At 44.7% G+C, this 16,706-nt stretch overlaps 1 protein-coding gene across 1 annotated transcript in view; it reads right to left on the minus strand.

Moving 5' to 3' along the window:
• Nucleotides 1-204: 204 nt before the first annotated feature.
• The window catches only part of rcc1l (RCC1 like), a 34,068-nt gene continuing 17,566 nt past the window's right edge, over nucleotides 205-16,706 (minus strand). The window contains exons 6-12 of the mRNA XM_083640417.1: nucleotides 15,583-15,634; nucleotides 15,140-15,224; nucleotides 9,859-10,040; nucleotides 8,754-8,841; nucleotides 7,000-7,173; nucleotides 1,584-1,669; nucleotides 205-768 (exon numbers count right to left, since the gene is read on the minus strand). Coding sequence (XP_083496543.1) covers nucleotides 691-768; nucleotides 1,584-1,669; nucleotides 7,000-7,173; nucleotides 8,754-8,841; nucleotides 9,859-10,040; nucleotides 15,140-15,224; nucleotides 15,583-15,634 — 745 coding nt within the window. The 3' untranslated portion in view covers nucleotides 205-690. The remainder of the gene's footprint in view (nucleotides 769-1,583; nucleotides 1,670-6,999; nucleotides 7,174-8,753; nucleotides 8,842-9,858; nucleotides 10,041-15,139; nucleotides 15,225-15,582; nucleotides 15,635-16,706) is intronic.

The following is a 16,706-nucleotide window of genomic DNA, read 5'->3' on the forward strand; positions in this document are numbered from 1 at the left end:
CCGGGAATCTGGGAGTGCTGAGGGTTGTCCAAATCCACAATCCATCCTCAAGCAGACTTCCAGAGTGTCCGCTTGGGGTGCAGACTTCGCAATTCATTGCAATACGAGCGTGACAGTTTTTCTACTTGCCCAACAAAACAAAAACAATAACTTATTATGAATGTGTACTTTATTAAAATGTTACTTGAATCATGTAGGCCAGGAATAATGTTCAACCACATGATGAAATATAGACAGAAATATGTAGAAGTACAGGCCATAGTGGTAAGCAAAATGCATTTTATTATTGTAGTCCTTAAGACGGTAGCTGGTCAGAGGCTTATTTATAGCCTTGCAGTCTCTCGCCCTCGCAGACTTGGTGTGATGACATTGAACATGTCACGGTACGTAAGACTGTAGTCTGAGTCCTGATCAGAGCACTTTCTAGTAGGAAGATCACGTCTTTCCCATATGACCTGAATGCCCATCCGAGCTCCACACAAGTGTTCATGACAGATGCCGGTGAAGCGAAGAGCAGACTGGCTTGACGTCACCGGAGGGACACGAGGGTCCTTTCGCCTGTGGAGAGCAGCTGGCTTCGGGACTCCCTGAGGTGCCCGGGGGTCACCGGCGGGGCGAGCCAAAACATCCACAGGCCCGGCCCACTGCTGAGGTGAGGCGGTTGGGGTGGGGGAGGGGAGGTTGCAGCACTCACAGGAGGGACTTGACCAGTGCCACCATGTGGTCAACACCGCACGCTACATCCACCACTTGACCTGGAACGGTCACCTGACAAGACCAGGAACAGAAAAGAGCCATCTTAGAATCAGTATGTACAAGCACACATTTGCATGAATACAAAGTGTGCTTTCTTGGCTGGAAGATTATTCAAACAACATACAAGAAACATACACTCTTACTTTCTCTTCTCCAATCTGACTATTCATGTCAGTGAAGACATTGCACAGAAAAGACCTAGTGAAGAGTGCACTTTCTGTACTTTCACATGGAAGGGGGCAGGTCCAGGATCATCTATTTTTTCTGTTAAACTCCAGGAGCTCGATGTAAGGAACGAGCTTCCACCTTCGGTCAGGACTGCTGAATCACTGCCGATCTTTCGGAAAAGACTAAAGACTCACCTTTTCAGGCTCCATCTGGGCCTTTCTTGATCTAACTTCTTTCTCTCTCTTTCTATTAAAAAAAAAAAAAAAAAATCCTAAACTAAACTCGTACCACTGTTCCTTCAGAATTTGTAGTTGTCATAGACTGTGCTCCATAGTTGATTGCTCTATTGCTGACAAAAAATGTGTTATTGTAAGTCGCTTTGGATAAAAGCGTCTGCCAAATGACGTAATGTAATGTAAACGTAATGTAATGTAAGTGACACGGGTGTTAGCAAATGCACTCCAGCATTCAGAGGCAGTGTGAACTCAACCCTGGCCATGAGAAGGACTAAGCCTTAGCGGTATGCGCTCTACCAGGTAAGCCCAATATTTAAATTTTACTTTTAAGAGTGTACAGTACAACAACAACAGTACATCTTCGTCTACTGTGCGGCTGTTGGTTGTCATGTCATGGCTAATATTAAATCAGCATTGTCTTACTCGCCATGGGAAGTACTGGTCATCTCTCTTCCCGATGCCCAAACAGCCTCTGACATTCTTGCCCCACACGAAGAGCTCGCCTCGATCTGGAACCACATGGGCAAACATTGACATGAGTCCCAAGTTCCAACAGTCTTTTAAAGACCTTTTTTGTACACGTGGGAATGATCTTTAAGACCAGCAAAAGTCTTATCAGATAAACAACCAAACAGTATTCATAACTATCTGGTAAAGCTATGTCTCAGGTGTGTGTGTTCAATAAAATACCGACCCCTCCATCATCCTTATCAATCAATAATAGATTCAAGACTTTTATTGAGTAGTACGCATTACTCCAGTACGCACGTGTGAAATTCTTATGCTGTGGGCTCCGTTACAGACAAGGTGCAGGAGGTAAATAGTGCAAAATCACAGCAAACAACAAATAGGGCACAAAATCACAGCAAACAACAAATAGACAATAAGGCAATGTTAAATAGGGCAACAATGTAAACAGTGTATGTGAAGGGCAATTAAGGCAACAGTTAAATATGAGAGGTAATAAAGTAGATGTGATACAGTATTAAATAGAATAAGATGAAAGTGTTCACAGTGTCTAAGAGTGTGCAAATGACTATAACATGGGTTTATTGCACTATTGTGTGTTTGTGTGTGTGTGTGTGTGTGTGTGTGTGTGTGTGTGTGTGTGTTATCTGTTGAGGAGTCTCGTGGCCTGCAGAAAGAAACTATTCCGCAGACGGTTTGTGCGTGCCTTTGGGACCCTGTATCTTCTCCCTGAGGGTAGCAGGGAGAACAGGCTAGGCCAGGGATACTCAACTTGCTTTGCCCGGGGGCCACTTTCGTGAAATGATAGAAGGCCAGGGGCCAGTTAATAAACAATCAATATACATTTTTCTGTAGCGGATTGTAGGTTTTTGGGGTGTCAGCCGGAGTTTAGTCTGACAATGTTGTGCACACCGGATAGTTAGTTAGGTTAAGTACATACATAAGTGCCTGGGTAGCGAGCAGACGGCGGTATTTGACAATTTAGCAGCTAAATCATAGATTATTGAAAGATATTCCATATTCCAGACTGAAATGCTATAACAGAAGTGGAGTATTGGCCAGAATGACATGAACATTTGGACACTTAGGCCATGTTCACATTACAGGCAAATCCGATTTGCTGATAAAGACATTAATCATCATTATCTTGATTGGTTTCCCAAATCTGATTTGGGAGTGTGTCCGCACTGCCACAAATCTGATTCTCAATTCGGATCTGTGTGGCCAGACCTAAACAGCCTATCTGCATGGGTTGCTATGGTAACAACGTGGGCGTCAGTAAATACGTACGTTGGTGACGTGGTTTTCCTGCACAGAAGCATTTGATGACGAGTTGCGAGTGACGTTCAAATCAGATTTGGTGGATCTGTGGATCTGCGCGTCCGCACTCAAGTCACATCAGTCGAAAGCAGATTGGAAACTACCTCCATATGTGGTTTGGGACAAGTGACACAAATCAGACTTGGAGCGTCCAGACTCATAAAACCAATCTGGATAAAGTCATTAATAGGTCACTAAAGTTCACAAACCAGATTTGGCCTCCTGAACATGGCCTTATTCAGCGGGTATCTTGCATGTTGCGTTCAGGTGCACTGTAAAAAAAGAAAAAAAAAGAAAATGCAATTCCATCGCGGGCCGCCAGTTAAGTATCACTGGGCTAGGCTGTTGTGCAGGTGGGTTGCATCCTTGATGATCTTCTGGGACTTCCTGAGGCACCGCTGAGTGTACAGATCCTGCAGTTTTGACAGCTCACATCCTGTCACATGCTGGGCTGCGCGCCTCACCCTTCTCAGCGCCTTGCAGTCCATGGTGGTACAGTTCCCGTACCAGGTAGTGAAGCAGCCGGTCAGCAGGCTCTCAATGATGCCTCTTTAAGAGTCCCTGAGGATTTTGGGCCTCAGGCCAAATTAATTTTGTCGTCTGAGTCCGTACAGCGCCTTTTTGATGACAGTGGTGGTGTGGCTGGCCCACGTCAGGTCCTGGTGGATGTTGACTCTCAGTCTCAGGTACTTAAAGCTGTCCACCCTTTCCACCACTGTGCTGTTGATGGTGATTGGGGGGTGAGTCTCCCTCCCCTTTCTGTAATCCACAATGACCTCCTTGGTCTTAGAGACGTTCAGGGAGAGGTGGTTGTCCTGGCACCACTGTTCAACTTCACGATGGTGTTTGAAGTCTGTGTCGCCACGCAGTCGTGGGTGTAGAGGTCGTACCAGAAGGGGCTGGAGAGACAGCCCTGCGGCGCTGCTATGCTGATGGTCAGTGGGGAGGAGGTGCAGTTGTCCACTTTCACCACCTGGTGGCGGTCTGTCAGAAAGCCCTGGATCCAGTCACACAGTGCTGTGTTCAGGCCCAGATCCTTGAGCTTGCTGACCAACCTGGAGGGCACTATGGTGTTGAACGCTGAGCTGTAGTCCACAAACAGCATTTTCACATAGGTGTCCCTCCCCTCCAGGTGGGAGAGGGCGGTGTGTAGCACGTGGGCGATGGCTTCTGCTGTGCTCCTGTTGGGGCGGTATGCAAATTGTAGGGGGTCGTGGTAGGGGGGGGAGTGTGGGGCGGATGTGTGATATGACCAGCTTCTCTAGGCACTTGCTGGCTATGGGTGTGAGGGCTATGGGGCGCCAGTCATTGAGGCTGGTCACCTTCTGCTGTTTGGGAATGGGGATGATGGTGGAGATTTGAAGCAGGAGGGGACATTCCGGAGGGAGGGTGACTGGTTGAAAATGTCTCTGAATACCCCCGCCAGCTGGTGGGCGCAGACCTTGAGGACGCGTCCGGGTTTGATCCGCATGAACGACCGGCGTACATCATCCTCTGTGATGATGAGAGGACTGTCCTGGTCTGAAGTGTTGGTGGGGGAGGGGTGTGAGGATGCAAGGTAGTTCAGATTGTCTGGGGGTGTGGGGGGAGGGGAGAGGGGGGGTCTTGCGGCTGGGCACCGTGGGTCGGGTGGGGTGGGGGTTTGGTGGGTGGGGGTAGGGGGGGTGGCTGAGGATTGGGTGGGGGGGTTGGGGGGCAGGGGAAGGGACGGTGGGGGTGGCACTGGGGATTGGAGGGTGGGGGTGTGGAGGGGTCGAACCTTGCATAAAAGGCGTTGAGTTCGTCCGGCAGGGTGGGTGAGGTGTTTTGGGTGTGTTGTTTTCCCCCTTGAAATCAGACGCAGCGTGGTGTCCTCTCCAAAGGTGTCTTGGATTGTTGGAGTCAAGTTTGGACTCCAGCTGCTTGCTGAATTCCCCCTTTGTTTTTTTTTATTGTTGTTCTGAGGGTGTAGCTTGCCTGTTTGTATTCCTCCGGTGATCCAGAGTTGAAGGCAGTGGTCCGTGCGTGGAGGGCTGCCTGGACATCACTGTTAATCCATGGTTTTTGGTTGGGCATGATTTGTATTTTTATTGTGGGGGCTACGTCCTCTGTGCATTTTCTGATGAAGCTTGATACAGTGTCTCTGTACTCAAGATTTTTATTGTCACTCTGTAGTACAAGTATCATGTGTGAAATGATTGTGCTGTAGACTCTGTTACAACATAGTGCAGAATAAGGTGCAGGAAAAACAAGAGAAACAACAATAAGGCAGTAAAGCAATAAAAAAAAACACCAAAGCAGTGGCATATTCACTGCACATATGTGCAAATAGCATAGTTCTTTCTTTCTCACATAATTTAAACCTAGTTATATTATTGTTATTACACACACATTAATTCTGTTTGCACAGGTGCAACTAGCATAGACCTAATTGAACATATTGTACGTAATCGTAGCAGCTATTTGTGCATGTTAAGGAGTCTCGTGGCCTGCGGGAAGAAACTGTCTCGCAAGCGATTTGTGCATGCCTTTGGGACCCTGTATCTCCTCCCTGAGGGTAACAGGGGGAACAGGCTGTTGTGGGGGTGGTTTGTGTCCTTGATCTTCAGGGACCTCCTGAGGCACCGCTGGTTGTACAGTTCCTGCAGTTCTGGCAGCTCACATCCTGTTACGTGCTGGGCCGCACGCCTCACTCTTCTTAGCGCCCTGCGGTCCATGGTCGTAGTTCCCGTACCAGGTGGTGAAGCAGCCCGTCAGCAGGCTTTCAATGGTGCCTCTGTAGAAGTCCCTGAGGATTTTTGGCCTTAGCCCAAATTTCTTCAGGCGTCTGAGTCCATGTAGTCGCTGTTGGGCCTTTTTGACAACAGTGGCGGTGTGGCTGGCCCATGTCAGGTCCTGGTGGATGTTGACTCCCAGGTACTTGAAGCTGTCCACCCTTTCCACCACTGTGCCATTGATGGTGATTGGGGGGTATGTGCCCCCCCCCCCCCTCCTCCTCCTGTAGTCTACAATGATCTCCTTGGTCTTGGATAAGTTTAGAGAGAGGTGGTTGTCCTGGCACCATTGTTCCAGGGCCTCCACCTCCTCTCTGTAGGCCGTCTCGTCGTTCCTGGAGATCAGCCCCACGACCGCTGTGTCGTCTGCAAACTTCACGATGGTGTTCGAGGTCTGAGTCGCCACGCAGTCGTGGGTGTAGAGGTCGTACCAGAAGGGGCTTGAGACACACCCCTGGGGCACTCCTATGCTGATGGTCAGTGGGGAGGAGGTGAGGTTGCCCACTTGCACCACCTGGCGGCGGTCTGTCAGAAAGTCCAGGATCCAGTCACACATTGCTGTGTTTAGTCCCAGATCCCTGAGCTTGCTTACCAGCCTGGATGGTACTATGTGTGTTGAATGCTGAGCTGTAGTCCACGAACAGCATTCTCACATAGGCGTCCTTCCCCTCCAGGTGAGAGAGGGCGGTGTGGAGTATGTGTGCTACTGCATCCGCTGTGCTCCTGTTGGGGTGGTATGCAAATTGTAGCGGGTCGTGGTCCGGGGGGAGTATGGGGCGGATCTGTGATATGACCAGCTTTTCAAAGTACTTGCTGGCTATGGGCGTGAGGGCTATGGGGCGCCAGTCGTTGAGTCACTGAGGTTCCTGGCTGCTTGGTTTCCTGCGCGCTGATCGCTCGATGTACTTCTTTGAGCACGTTCCCCGTGTTTGCCTGAGGGGGAATATAAACGCCGGCTAATGTTACCGACGTGAACTCCTGTGGAGGCCAAAATGGCCTACACTGCAGCATGAGATATTCCAAGTCAGGGGAACAGTATGTCCCAACAGTCACAATGTTTTCACACCAGGCCTGGTTAACCATGAGACCTAACTAAATACGTGTGTATTTTGAAAATACAATGAATGAACAACACCACTCTAGTTAAAGTCTGGTAAATGGATGGCTTGAATAAAAATGACAAGCTGTAATGGTGGAAGTTTAAAAGAAAGTGACACTCACTTCTACACCTTGAGTCTAGATAATTCAAGATATTGATGTTTTCAGGACCTGCAGACGCCCTGAGACAACATTCTCACCTGTTACTGCAGCAAAGTGGTTGAGGCCACACCTGATCCGACGGACGGCCACGGAGGGGTTGAACTCCGAGCGTCCGAATAACATGGAGGGAATCATCTCCGGAGTCGATGATTCAGACAGGTCAGGGCCTTTTCCGAGAATACCATATCCCCATACAAACACCTCTCCTTTTTCTGAAATAGTACAGGAGGAAAAGCTGTTTACACTGACATTTCTAAAGACATGGTACAACAAAAGGACACAAATCCACCAAGGTATGTTTACTCTTGTGACCGTTGCTACTTCTTTTCTTTCTTTAAAACTAAACCTTAAGTTTTAACTTGAAACTAAAGACATATTTTATATGCTGGATGTCACGGAACTTCCTCCAGCTTAACAATTCCAAATCCGAGATCCACCCCCCCGGCTTGACCAGTCCCATGCACTCAACTCTCCATGGTCTGTCTTCTAATATCAAGAACACTGCCAGAAATGTGGCCATTATATTTGATTCCAAACTTGCATTTGACAGCCAAGTGTCTAATCTTGTCCAGTCATGCTTCCTCCAGCTCAGGGCCATTGCCAAAGTTAAGTTACTTTTTATCCACTGCCGACCTTGAAAAAGTAATTCATTCTTTTATTTTATCTCATTTGGACGACTGCATTTCTCTGCATTCAGGGCTGAGTTAGAAGACAATCTGCTGTCTCCAATTAATTCAAAACGCTGCTGCCAGGCTCTTGACTAATTCTAGGAGACAGGAACATGTGTCGCCGATCTTTGCTTCTCTCCAGTGGTTGCCCGTGAGTTAAGTTTTAGAATTGATTTTTAGATTTTGCTGGTAATGTTTAAGGCCTCCTTACAGGGCCAGGCTCCTAGCTACATTTTGGATAATGCTGGTTCCTATAAGCCACAATGCAGCCTGATCTTCAGGCAGCCTGATCTTCTAGTCGTTCCTCCTAGCCGTCTTATTACCAAAGCTGATCGGGCCTTTGAGGTCCGAGCCCCTCAGCTGTGGAACTCCTTGCCTGAGCATCTTAGGCGAGCAAAATCAGTGTCATCTTTTAAATCACTTCTCAAGACTCACTTTTATACAAGGGCCTTGTTAGTTTTATTCCTTACTGTATCTCCATTCCTTTTACCTAGGTTTTAGCTCTGTTTTTTGTATTGTGGTTTTATTGCATAATCTTATTTGTCTCTTCTATTCATTAATTGTTGCTCGTTTCCCTTGTCGGGTTTTTATTGTAATTGTTTATTTTATTTTATTCGGGCAAATAGAAAAGGCAATAATACAAAATACATCATAGCTTTAAAAAATTGACAAGGATGGCACAATAAAGTCAGACTTATTTCCATTGTGGTCCTTGATCTTTTGGCAGCGAAGATGGTGAAAGTCCAACAATAAAACTGACCGCTACAGTAATAGCTACTCTTCCTATCTTTTATTTTATTGTATGGCAATCACGTGGTAACTGTTTTGAGTGCTTTGTTGATGTTCTATGTAAAACCTTGCACTGTAGTGCTATCAAGTATGACAGAAAATGTATTTATTCCTATGAAATTACCCTTCATGCTGCCACTGTGTTCTTATTCTCATCCTGTGTCAATGGAGTAGCCCCAAGGTTTCTGAATCAACTGTGTCTTGACCTCTGCATATGTTGCTTTGTTAGACTTATTCACGCTCACAAATCAAATATTGCCTTCCTGTATTTATAGGGACGACATGAATTGTGTTTTGGGGTGGATTTTCACACCGTGCCATTTGACTGAACTAACCATTGAGAACGGCCACCTGTGTGCCTCCGCAGGCCGCCTGAACCAGCTTTCCACAACCTTTGAAAGGAAGACGCTGAGGAGAGTTGATCTGGAAGAGGGAAAATAAACCAGAGCTCACTGAACATCTGCAGAGATATTCACACACACTGTTGCCATTGGTTAAGGGCTCATTTCAATTATGTGACCGCAATGAAGACACCTCAGTGACTGACTATGCAGGCTTGAAACATATTCAAGTCCAATACCTTTTTACATACAAATGTCCTGGCCTGGCACAGCGAGACACAGTGTGGCTGGGATTGCATTTCCATTATAACTGGCTACCCACTTGAAGGAGTGTCTTTAACCGATGACACGCTTGTCTTGAGTCGCAATTACAGCAGCATCATGAATATGGCTGTGTGACTGTGACTAGCCACTAATGGTCAAAAAGTCACAGCTAAGGGTGGATTCACATTGGCTCCAGCTCGCTGGATTGCCACCCCACTGCGCTCGATTTATTTTTAATGGGGTTTAGTGTGGCAGTGTTGTGGGGGTGGGCATCACAGGGGGCTCCACAAAAAACCGGAGCAGCCCTCCGGTGGAGAGGTTGAAAAACAAACTCAACTTTTGGAGAAACGAAACCCGACGTGGTGGCCAATCACGTATATGCCCGCCCCACCCCGTCTGCTCTTTCTGTTTCTGTTTCACTGTGCTTTCTCTCTTATTTTTTCTTCTCTTCACTTTACAGAAGAAAAAAAACAAGAGAAGGAGAACTAATAAAGCATGTTACATTTTGTCCAGCATGTCATTACCGCTGTTTATCTTTCTCTCAGCACATACAAAACAGCTAGTTTGCAGAATCTACCGCTGCACTACCTGGCAGTATTACACCCTGTGCTCCAGCAATCAAAAGCAGTGTGAACCCTACGCCCCAAAAACCCATTAAGATGTATTGAAGGGATGTGGTATAGGTATAGGCTAAACCGCTGATAAGGGCAACATTTGCCAGATTTGTATGGGAGAAGGGCTGGCATCCGGTAGACACACTTTCAACAGCTTCAACTACCACAGATAAATTATATTGCCGCTTTTTGATAGTTATGCTCAACTATACTTCACTTACCTGTGTAGCCTCGGTGACTGAGGCCAGCTGTAGGTATTCAGAGTTTCCCCAGCCATAGAGCTGTCCATCTCTAGATACAGCCAGGCTGCAGTCTCCATAGGTGCTGATCTGCTGCACCTCTACCCCGGCCAGCTCCCCTCCCACTTCTACCGGCCTGGAGGTGACGCTGTGGTGTCCCAGACCTGGAAGAGACAAAACTGTAACAATTTATTTTATGTATAACTAAAATGTGAACAGATTGCATCAATGCACCTTCAATCGATGCATCACTTTTTTCCCCAATACATGATTTATCTTTTCTCACTTTGTTTTCTCACTGTGTGGTAGGGCATTCACAGACTAGTCGACTAGTAAAACCACTAGTCGACACTGTGCTTAGTAGTCGACTAGTCATTTTAGAAAAAAAAAAAAAAAAAAAAATCTTTAACTCATTGAGTGCCAATGACGTCTAAAGACGTCAATTCAAATAGTAACGTAGAGTGCCAATGACGTCTAAAGACGTCAATTGCGTTTTTTGACGGTGGGACGTGGATCAAAGCCTGATGCATCTCCTGTACAAATATGGTGGATGTTGAAGGTGTACAAGCTATTTTACGGACCCATTAGGTGGCGACAGTGCTCTCCAGATTAGAGAAAGGTGAGGAAAAACAGCAGAAGAAGCCCCGTGATGAAACGGAAACCGATGCTGGAGCCAGAGCCGTATAGATTGCTCTGGCTGGAGCTAACGTTAGCTGCGAACAGCAGCCAATCCGCTCCCACAACTGAGCCCCTCTGTCTCTGCTGCATAGTTTCTCCACACGATTAGCCGCCAGAAAAGCAGCACCCGACGCCGAAGGGCCAAACCATTCTCAGCAGTCCGGTTTGGCTTTTCGGTGTCGCGCTGGGAGCCGGCGCACAAAAACGGAGCGCTCCGAAAATAGACGCTGGGTGCGTGTTAGGCTGTGTGTTGGTGTGGGGGTGAGTTTCTCCCAGCTCTGGCATGCAAGCTGTGTGTTGGTGTGGGGATGAGTTTATCCCAGCTCCATGCAGAGATTCGTCGCCTGACGCAGGTAGCAGAGATTCGAGCAGAGCCACCAGAGACACTCCCACGGAGGAGGAGTTTGCAGTTGAGGGGGTGGGGCACGCAGGGCACCACACAACTACACCATATCACTACATCAGAAAATATTAGCTTCAGAGTCAGTGATGTGCTTGAAATGCTTCATTTCACAAAAGGCTCATTATCTCAGCTTCTAATTTGAAACGTCTGTTTTTGGTGAAAACAACCTATCTTCTCTGGCTGATAACTAAAGAACGGAAAATGATATCAATAAACTTTTTTTTGCTGATGATACAATAGAGTCTCATCGTTCTTTGTGCGTGTTCGGTGTTTACATAGTAATATCACACAATATTCTGTGGGCCTCGAGAAATCACTGAAAACGCTCTGAAAGGGCTGGCACTGGGAGCATCCGTTTTCCAAAAGTGGCTGGCACTCAATGAGTTAAGAAAGAACATGAGGTATTTACATGGACTATCATATCCCATATCCCATATCCCCCACAAAGAACATCAAAACACAACAAAACAAAACAAGAAAACTGCATAAGATACACAATAATCCAAGAACAAACAAGACTATTGGACAAACAACCAAACAAAAACAATGCATTCAAAGTAAATACATAGATCTTGCCCTGTTGGCAGCTAGGAAATGCATAGCTTTAAATTGGAAAGCATCCAATCCCCCAGCTGTAGTTCACTGGGGGAATGAACTCTCAAGCTACCATACATTGGATAACATTTACTACAAGAGCAAAGGCAGATTCTTAGACATCCCCAAAATATGGCAGCCACATACAGAGTTTGACTTTAAGAACTTTTTACCCCAGTGTCATTAGGCTTATCAGGATAGGATCTGAATGCATTGTTTTTGTTTGGTTGTTTGTCCAATAGTCTTGTTTGTTCTTGGATTATTGTGTATCTTATGCAGTTTTCTTGTTTTGTTGTGTTGTGTTTTGATGTTCTTTGTGGGGGATATGGGATATGGGATATGATAGTCCATGTATGTCGTGTAAATCCCTCATGTTCTTTCTTGAACATTAAAAAATAAATAAAAAATTGCTAAAACGACTAGTCGACTACCTTTAGGTACGACTAGTCGACTAGTAAAATCTACTAGTCGTGAATGCCCTACTATGTGGCTACTTTTAAAATAAAAGTGCATATGGATTGCATTGCATTATAATCCAAATAAACAGCTGCATGTACTTCCATTATATTTTATTCGATAAGAAAATAATAATAATAATAATAATTATCATAATAATAATCATCGTTTTTTGACATTTGTGAATCGATGCAGAATCGTGCACGTCTGCATCGCGATTCATCTTATAATCGATTATTTTTGAAACCCCTAGGTGGTGGTACAACTAGTGCAATTTTGTGACCACGATACCGGGCAAGATGCAAACACTAGTTGAGGTCCAACACCATACAATCCCCTATCAGATGAAAACCAAACTGTTGAATTACTGCAACAGACAACGAACATGTCCGGCACATTACTGCAACACACAACGAACATGTCCTGCGTGAGGTTGTAAAAATCAAACATGTTTGAAATGACGATGGTAGCCACAGGAGAGAGATTACCCCTTAAAAGTACTTAAAGCTAGCGCTGAATCAGTTCAGAAAATCTATTGTGATCTAAAGCTTTATTTAGCTAATGGTGAGCACGGCTGGACTGCAGTGTATTCTTACCGGTGCAATGGCCGGCGGGCCGTTGCGAAATGGGCCTGTCAGGTTGTGAAAATGTATGTATTATGTATTTGATTGGGCCGGTAGCGGCCCATTCAGGCGTCAATAATGAATGATTCTGGTCTCTGGAGTGGCCCTCTAACCAATGCTAATGTATAGCATTGTAATTTAGGATGTTACCTGAAGGCAACACAGGTGGTGACAGCCAATGACATGCACGGAAAACGTATGTATGTCTGTGTGTGTCTCTGACCACAGAGAGAGAAAGAGAAACTGTTCCTCGTGTTATATTTATTTCCTCCGTCTTGCTGCTGCTCTGGGAGTGCACGCGAGAACTGCTGCATTAACCCACTCTGCTAACAGACGTGTTGTTCAAAGATGTTGTTGGTGCTCCCTCTAACTCCACAATGTGCAAGATAGTAATAGGCTATGTGTCTCTGTATAGGCGGGTGCACAATGCACACACCCTGCTGAGAGCAGCGCACACACATGCTGACATGCTGCGCTGCTGAGACGCACAGTGTGCGACTGAAATGTCTGCACTTTAAAAAAAATCAGTGTTATGTTTAGTACTTGTTCAAAAGGCCGTCTATCAGCGCCGTTTGCTGAGGATGCAGATCAGGTACGCGCTGGGGATTGGAACGGACTCGTGCTGTAGCGGGCACGCGCTGGAGAGGTGAAGTGCGAGCGGACAGAGAGAAGAAAGCGAGTGAGGAGCATGGTTCATGTCCGCGGTTCAGAGACTGATCTCAGTTAGTACTGTGTGCGTGCGTCCCTGAGACCTGGCTGTAAGTCATGTCACTGTTTAAGTTATCAGTTAATTGCAGTTAATGTAAAGCATAAGTTTATATTCATGTTGGAGATTTGGTTACCCTAGAAGGATGCGTCATGCGTGATGGATTCCGCTTCTAGTACATGTGGCTGTTAATTGAATAATTGATGGAATGTCATACTCCGTGCCTGTCGGGTGCATTGTTGAGACTATGCTATGACTAAAATTATATTAGAAATAGATGTTTGCCCTGCATTAGTATTGTATAATTCATAGTGGTTTGTGGTTTGGTGCACATTTAAATAGTTTTATTGTATCAAGCTTAGGCAAGTAATAGTAATTATTAGTGATTGTTATTTCCACGATATATGTACATGTACTGTATGTTGATATGGAGGCTGATATGCTGGCTATGTATGTAGTGAACATACAATAGTTTATGTCAGTATATAGTGTATATACTGTGTGTATGTATGCATAGATGGATATATGTATAACTGATGCTATAGGCTTTGTGGTGGACTAGTGTATTACTGTAATTATAATAATGTATATATATATTTTATTTCTTTACAGAACCACATACACATGTAAACCACGCCCATGTCTGACCATTGCTCAGTCAAGTAAAAGTCTTGAAAGAAGATAAGTTGTCTGCTTCCGTGTTTTAACAGACACACCTGGAGCGAAGTTTAAATCCAATCAGAACCAGCAAGTTATAGTATCATACAGTCCTTTATTATAGCCTCAACAACAGCACTGTACTTATGTCTATTTAATAAGTAACCGTTGAGTTCTCACTGGGCACGTTTATTCAATGCTGCAACATCATTACACCTAAAACCCCTAGACCGGGTCATAACATGTGGCTTTATAAGTAAATCCCCAACCCATGTGAGAGCGAGCGAAGCGAGCGCGAGCTCGAAAAATTGGGCCGATTCGAAATTGTGGGCCTTTCTGACACATGGCAGGTAGCTTTTTTGGTCCCAGTCCAGCCCTGATGGTGAGTAAAATCTGAATGAAGAAAATCCCTTTTTAATTCTGACGGACAACAAAAACAAACTAACACCAGGGTGACTACAGGTTCCTGTAAATTGAATTTAAAACTTTAAGACCTTTGCAATTCCAGTAAATCTGCACATCCAGAGAAATTCCTCAGGAAGAAACAGCTCCATTTTCTCAAAAAAATTAATTTGCGTTTGAGTCTGAAATATTATTTAAGACTCAAACGCAAATTTAATTTTTCATTGTGATGTGGTGGTACATGGTGCAGAGTGTAAGGCAAGGCTGTCTTACAATAGTTAAGCAGTCTTTGTGTTGTCTTGTTGCTGTTTTCTTTCTTACTTGGAAACTCACATTTCTGCCTTGCGGCAGACTGAAAACATGACTGAGCGGTCACACTTTCAAACCTTACTCCATCTTGTCTCCTACTTCTCTAAACAGCAGTGAGGTCAGCTGGACTAACCAGAAGTGTGAGGACTCAAAATAAAACATGCTAGTCTTGCGCTCTCTAGTGTTCAATCGATGCAAACGAGAAAAGACTGTGAATGTCATTTGTTAGATATTAGACCACAGCAGATATCAAGAACATATTTTTTTCCACAACTCCACAATGCATATTGTCAAATTTGCAATGGCCAAATCATTCTTTTAATTGAGATAATCATTGTGTAATGCGTCAACAACATTAAAGATAAAGGTCAAACATGAAACTGTCTACATATACTGAGCCATTGACCAATTCTTCAAGTTCTGTCAAGCACTGACCTGTCTGTCCATCGGCGCCCCATCCGCATGCATACACCTTGCCTGTCTCAGTGAGGAAAAGGCTGTGGTCTTGGCCACACGCCACCTAGAGGAAAGTAATGTAATTTGCTGTCAAATTGACCACCTGTCCGCCTGGCATTAAGATGCGTCCTTGATGTGACTAGATCAAATTTTATAAAGGAGCAAAAACACATCAAATGTAGGTGCATATGTACAAAAAAAGCAAGATCTGTTTACTAACAATTTTAAATTACGTAAATATTAGGAGAGGAAGTGATATATGCAGTAAAACATACCTAGACACGCTCTGGATACAAGTGCATATTAATGCTAGGTATAAGGGGGCAATGTGACTTACCACAGAGCCTCTTACATATTTCAGGATGCAGCAGATTTGATCAACCATGAATCACTCAGACCGTGTCATCACTCCTCAGACTCACCTGGGTGACCCTGCTGCTGAAGCCGTCTATCTTGTGAATGATGTGACTGCCACTATTTGAATGGAAGACAAAAATAATCAATTCAACCCTCAAGGACACCAGTCTCGCCAGGAGAGGTCAAAACCTATTTTTCCCCACTAAGTAGTACTCAAGGGTTTCTGTAAGTTGTGTCACATTTTTAAGACTTTTCAAGACCTTTCCATTCCAGTTAGAATGAAATATAAGACCAATTTTCCCAGCTGAAGTTAACATGAGAATGAACCTACAGATCTCTTCAGAGTACAGGATTGTCTGGTTGATTTCTCAGTGGAAGAACAGCACACCAAGAAACCTCTATTAATAACATGATGAATAAATACTTCACCTATCCCTGGTTGACTTAATAAGTGACCATTTTTGGTCACTTATTATGTTAACCATAAACTGGTGAAGTGTGTGTGTGTGTGTGTGTGTGTGTGTGTGTGTGTGTGTGTGTGTGTGTGCCAAACCTTACACCTTCAGACAACATCATACATACCCAAATGTTTATTCATTTTCAGAATTTTAACCCTTTATAAGCCAGTTTGTCTTGATTATAAAAAAAAATGCTTTCTGTTTGTTTGAGCTTTCCACAATTTCCCACAAAAAAAAAAAAAAAGGAATGTTTTTGGGTGGGAATAACACTGGGGTATATGTAAAAGATTGCCACCAACATTGAGTTTGATCCACTTTTATTTTTGATGCAGTGTCAATAAAATAAAATAAAAGCACTCTAAAAGTGTTAGACCATCTAATTGACCATTTTTTTAGTCACTTAAGTGAGTCCTTTCTGGGCAAGTAAGTGAACATTTTTGGCCTTAACAACTCTAAAGGGTAGAACAATATTTTTCCTTTTTCTTTTTGCTAAATTGCTTGCAGCTGTTTACCCTGCCTTTTCAACACAAAATGGCCCTGTGAAAAGGGTATCTTACCCCTTCCAAGTTTTTTATGCCTCCGCCAGCGATAGGCAGGACGGAGGCATTATGGATCCGGGTTGTCCGTACGTCCGTCCGATGTTCGTTAACGCGATATCTGAGGAACGCCTTGACGGAATTTCATCAAATTTGCCTTAAACATCCACTTAGACTCAAGGATGATCTGATTAG

The sequence above is a fragment of the Poromitra crassiceps genome (assembly GCF_964638095.1).
Source record: "Poromitra crassiceps genome assembly, chromosome: 1".
Taxonomy (NCBI): Eukaryota; Metazoa; Chordata; class Actinopteri; order Beryciformes; family Melamphaidae; genus Poromitra; species Poromitra crassiceps.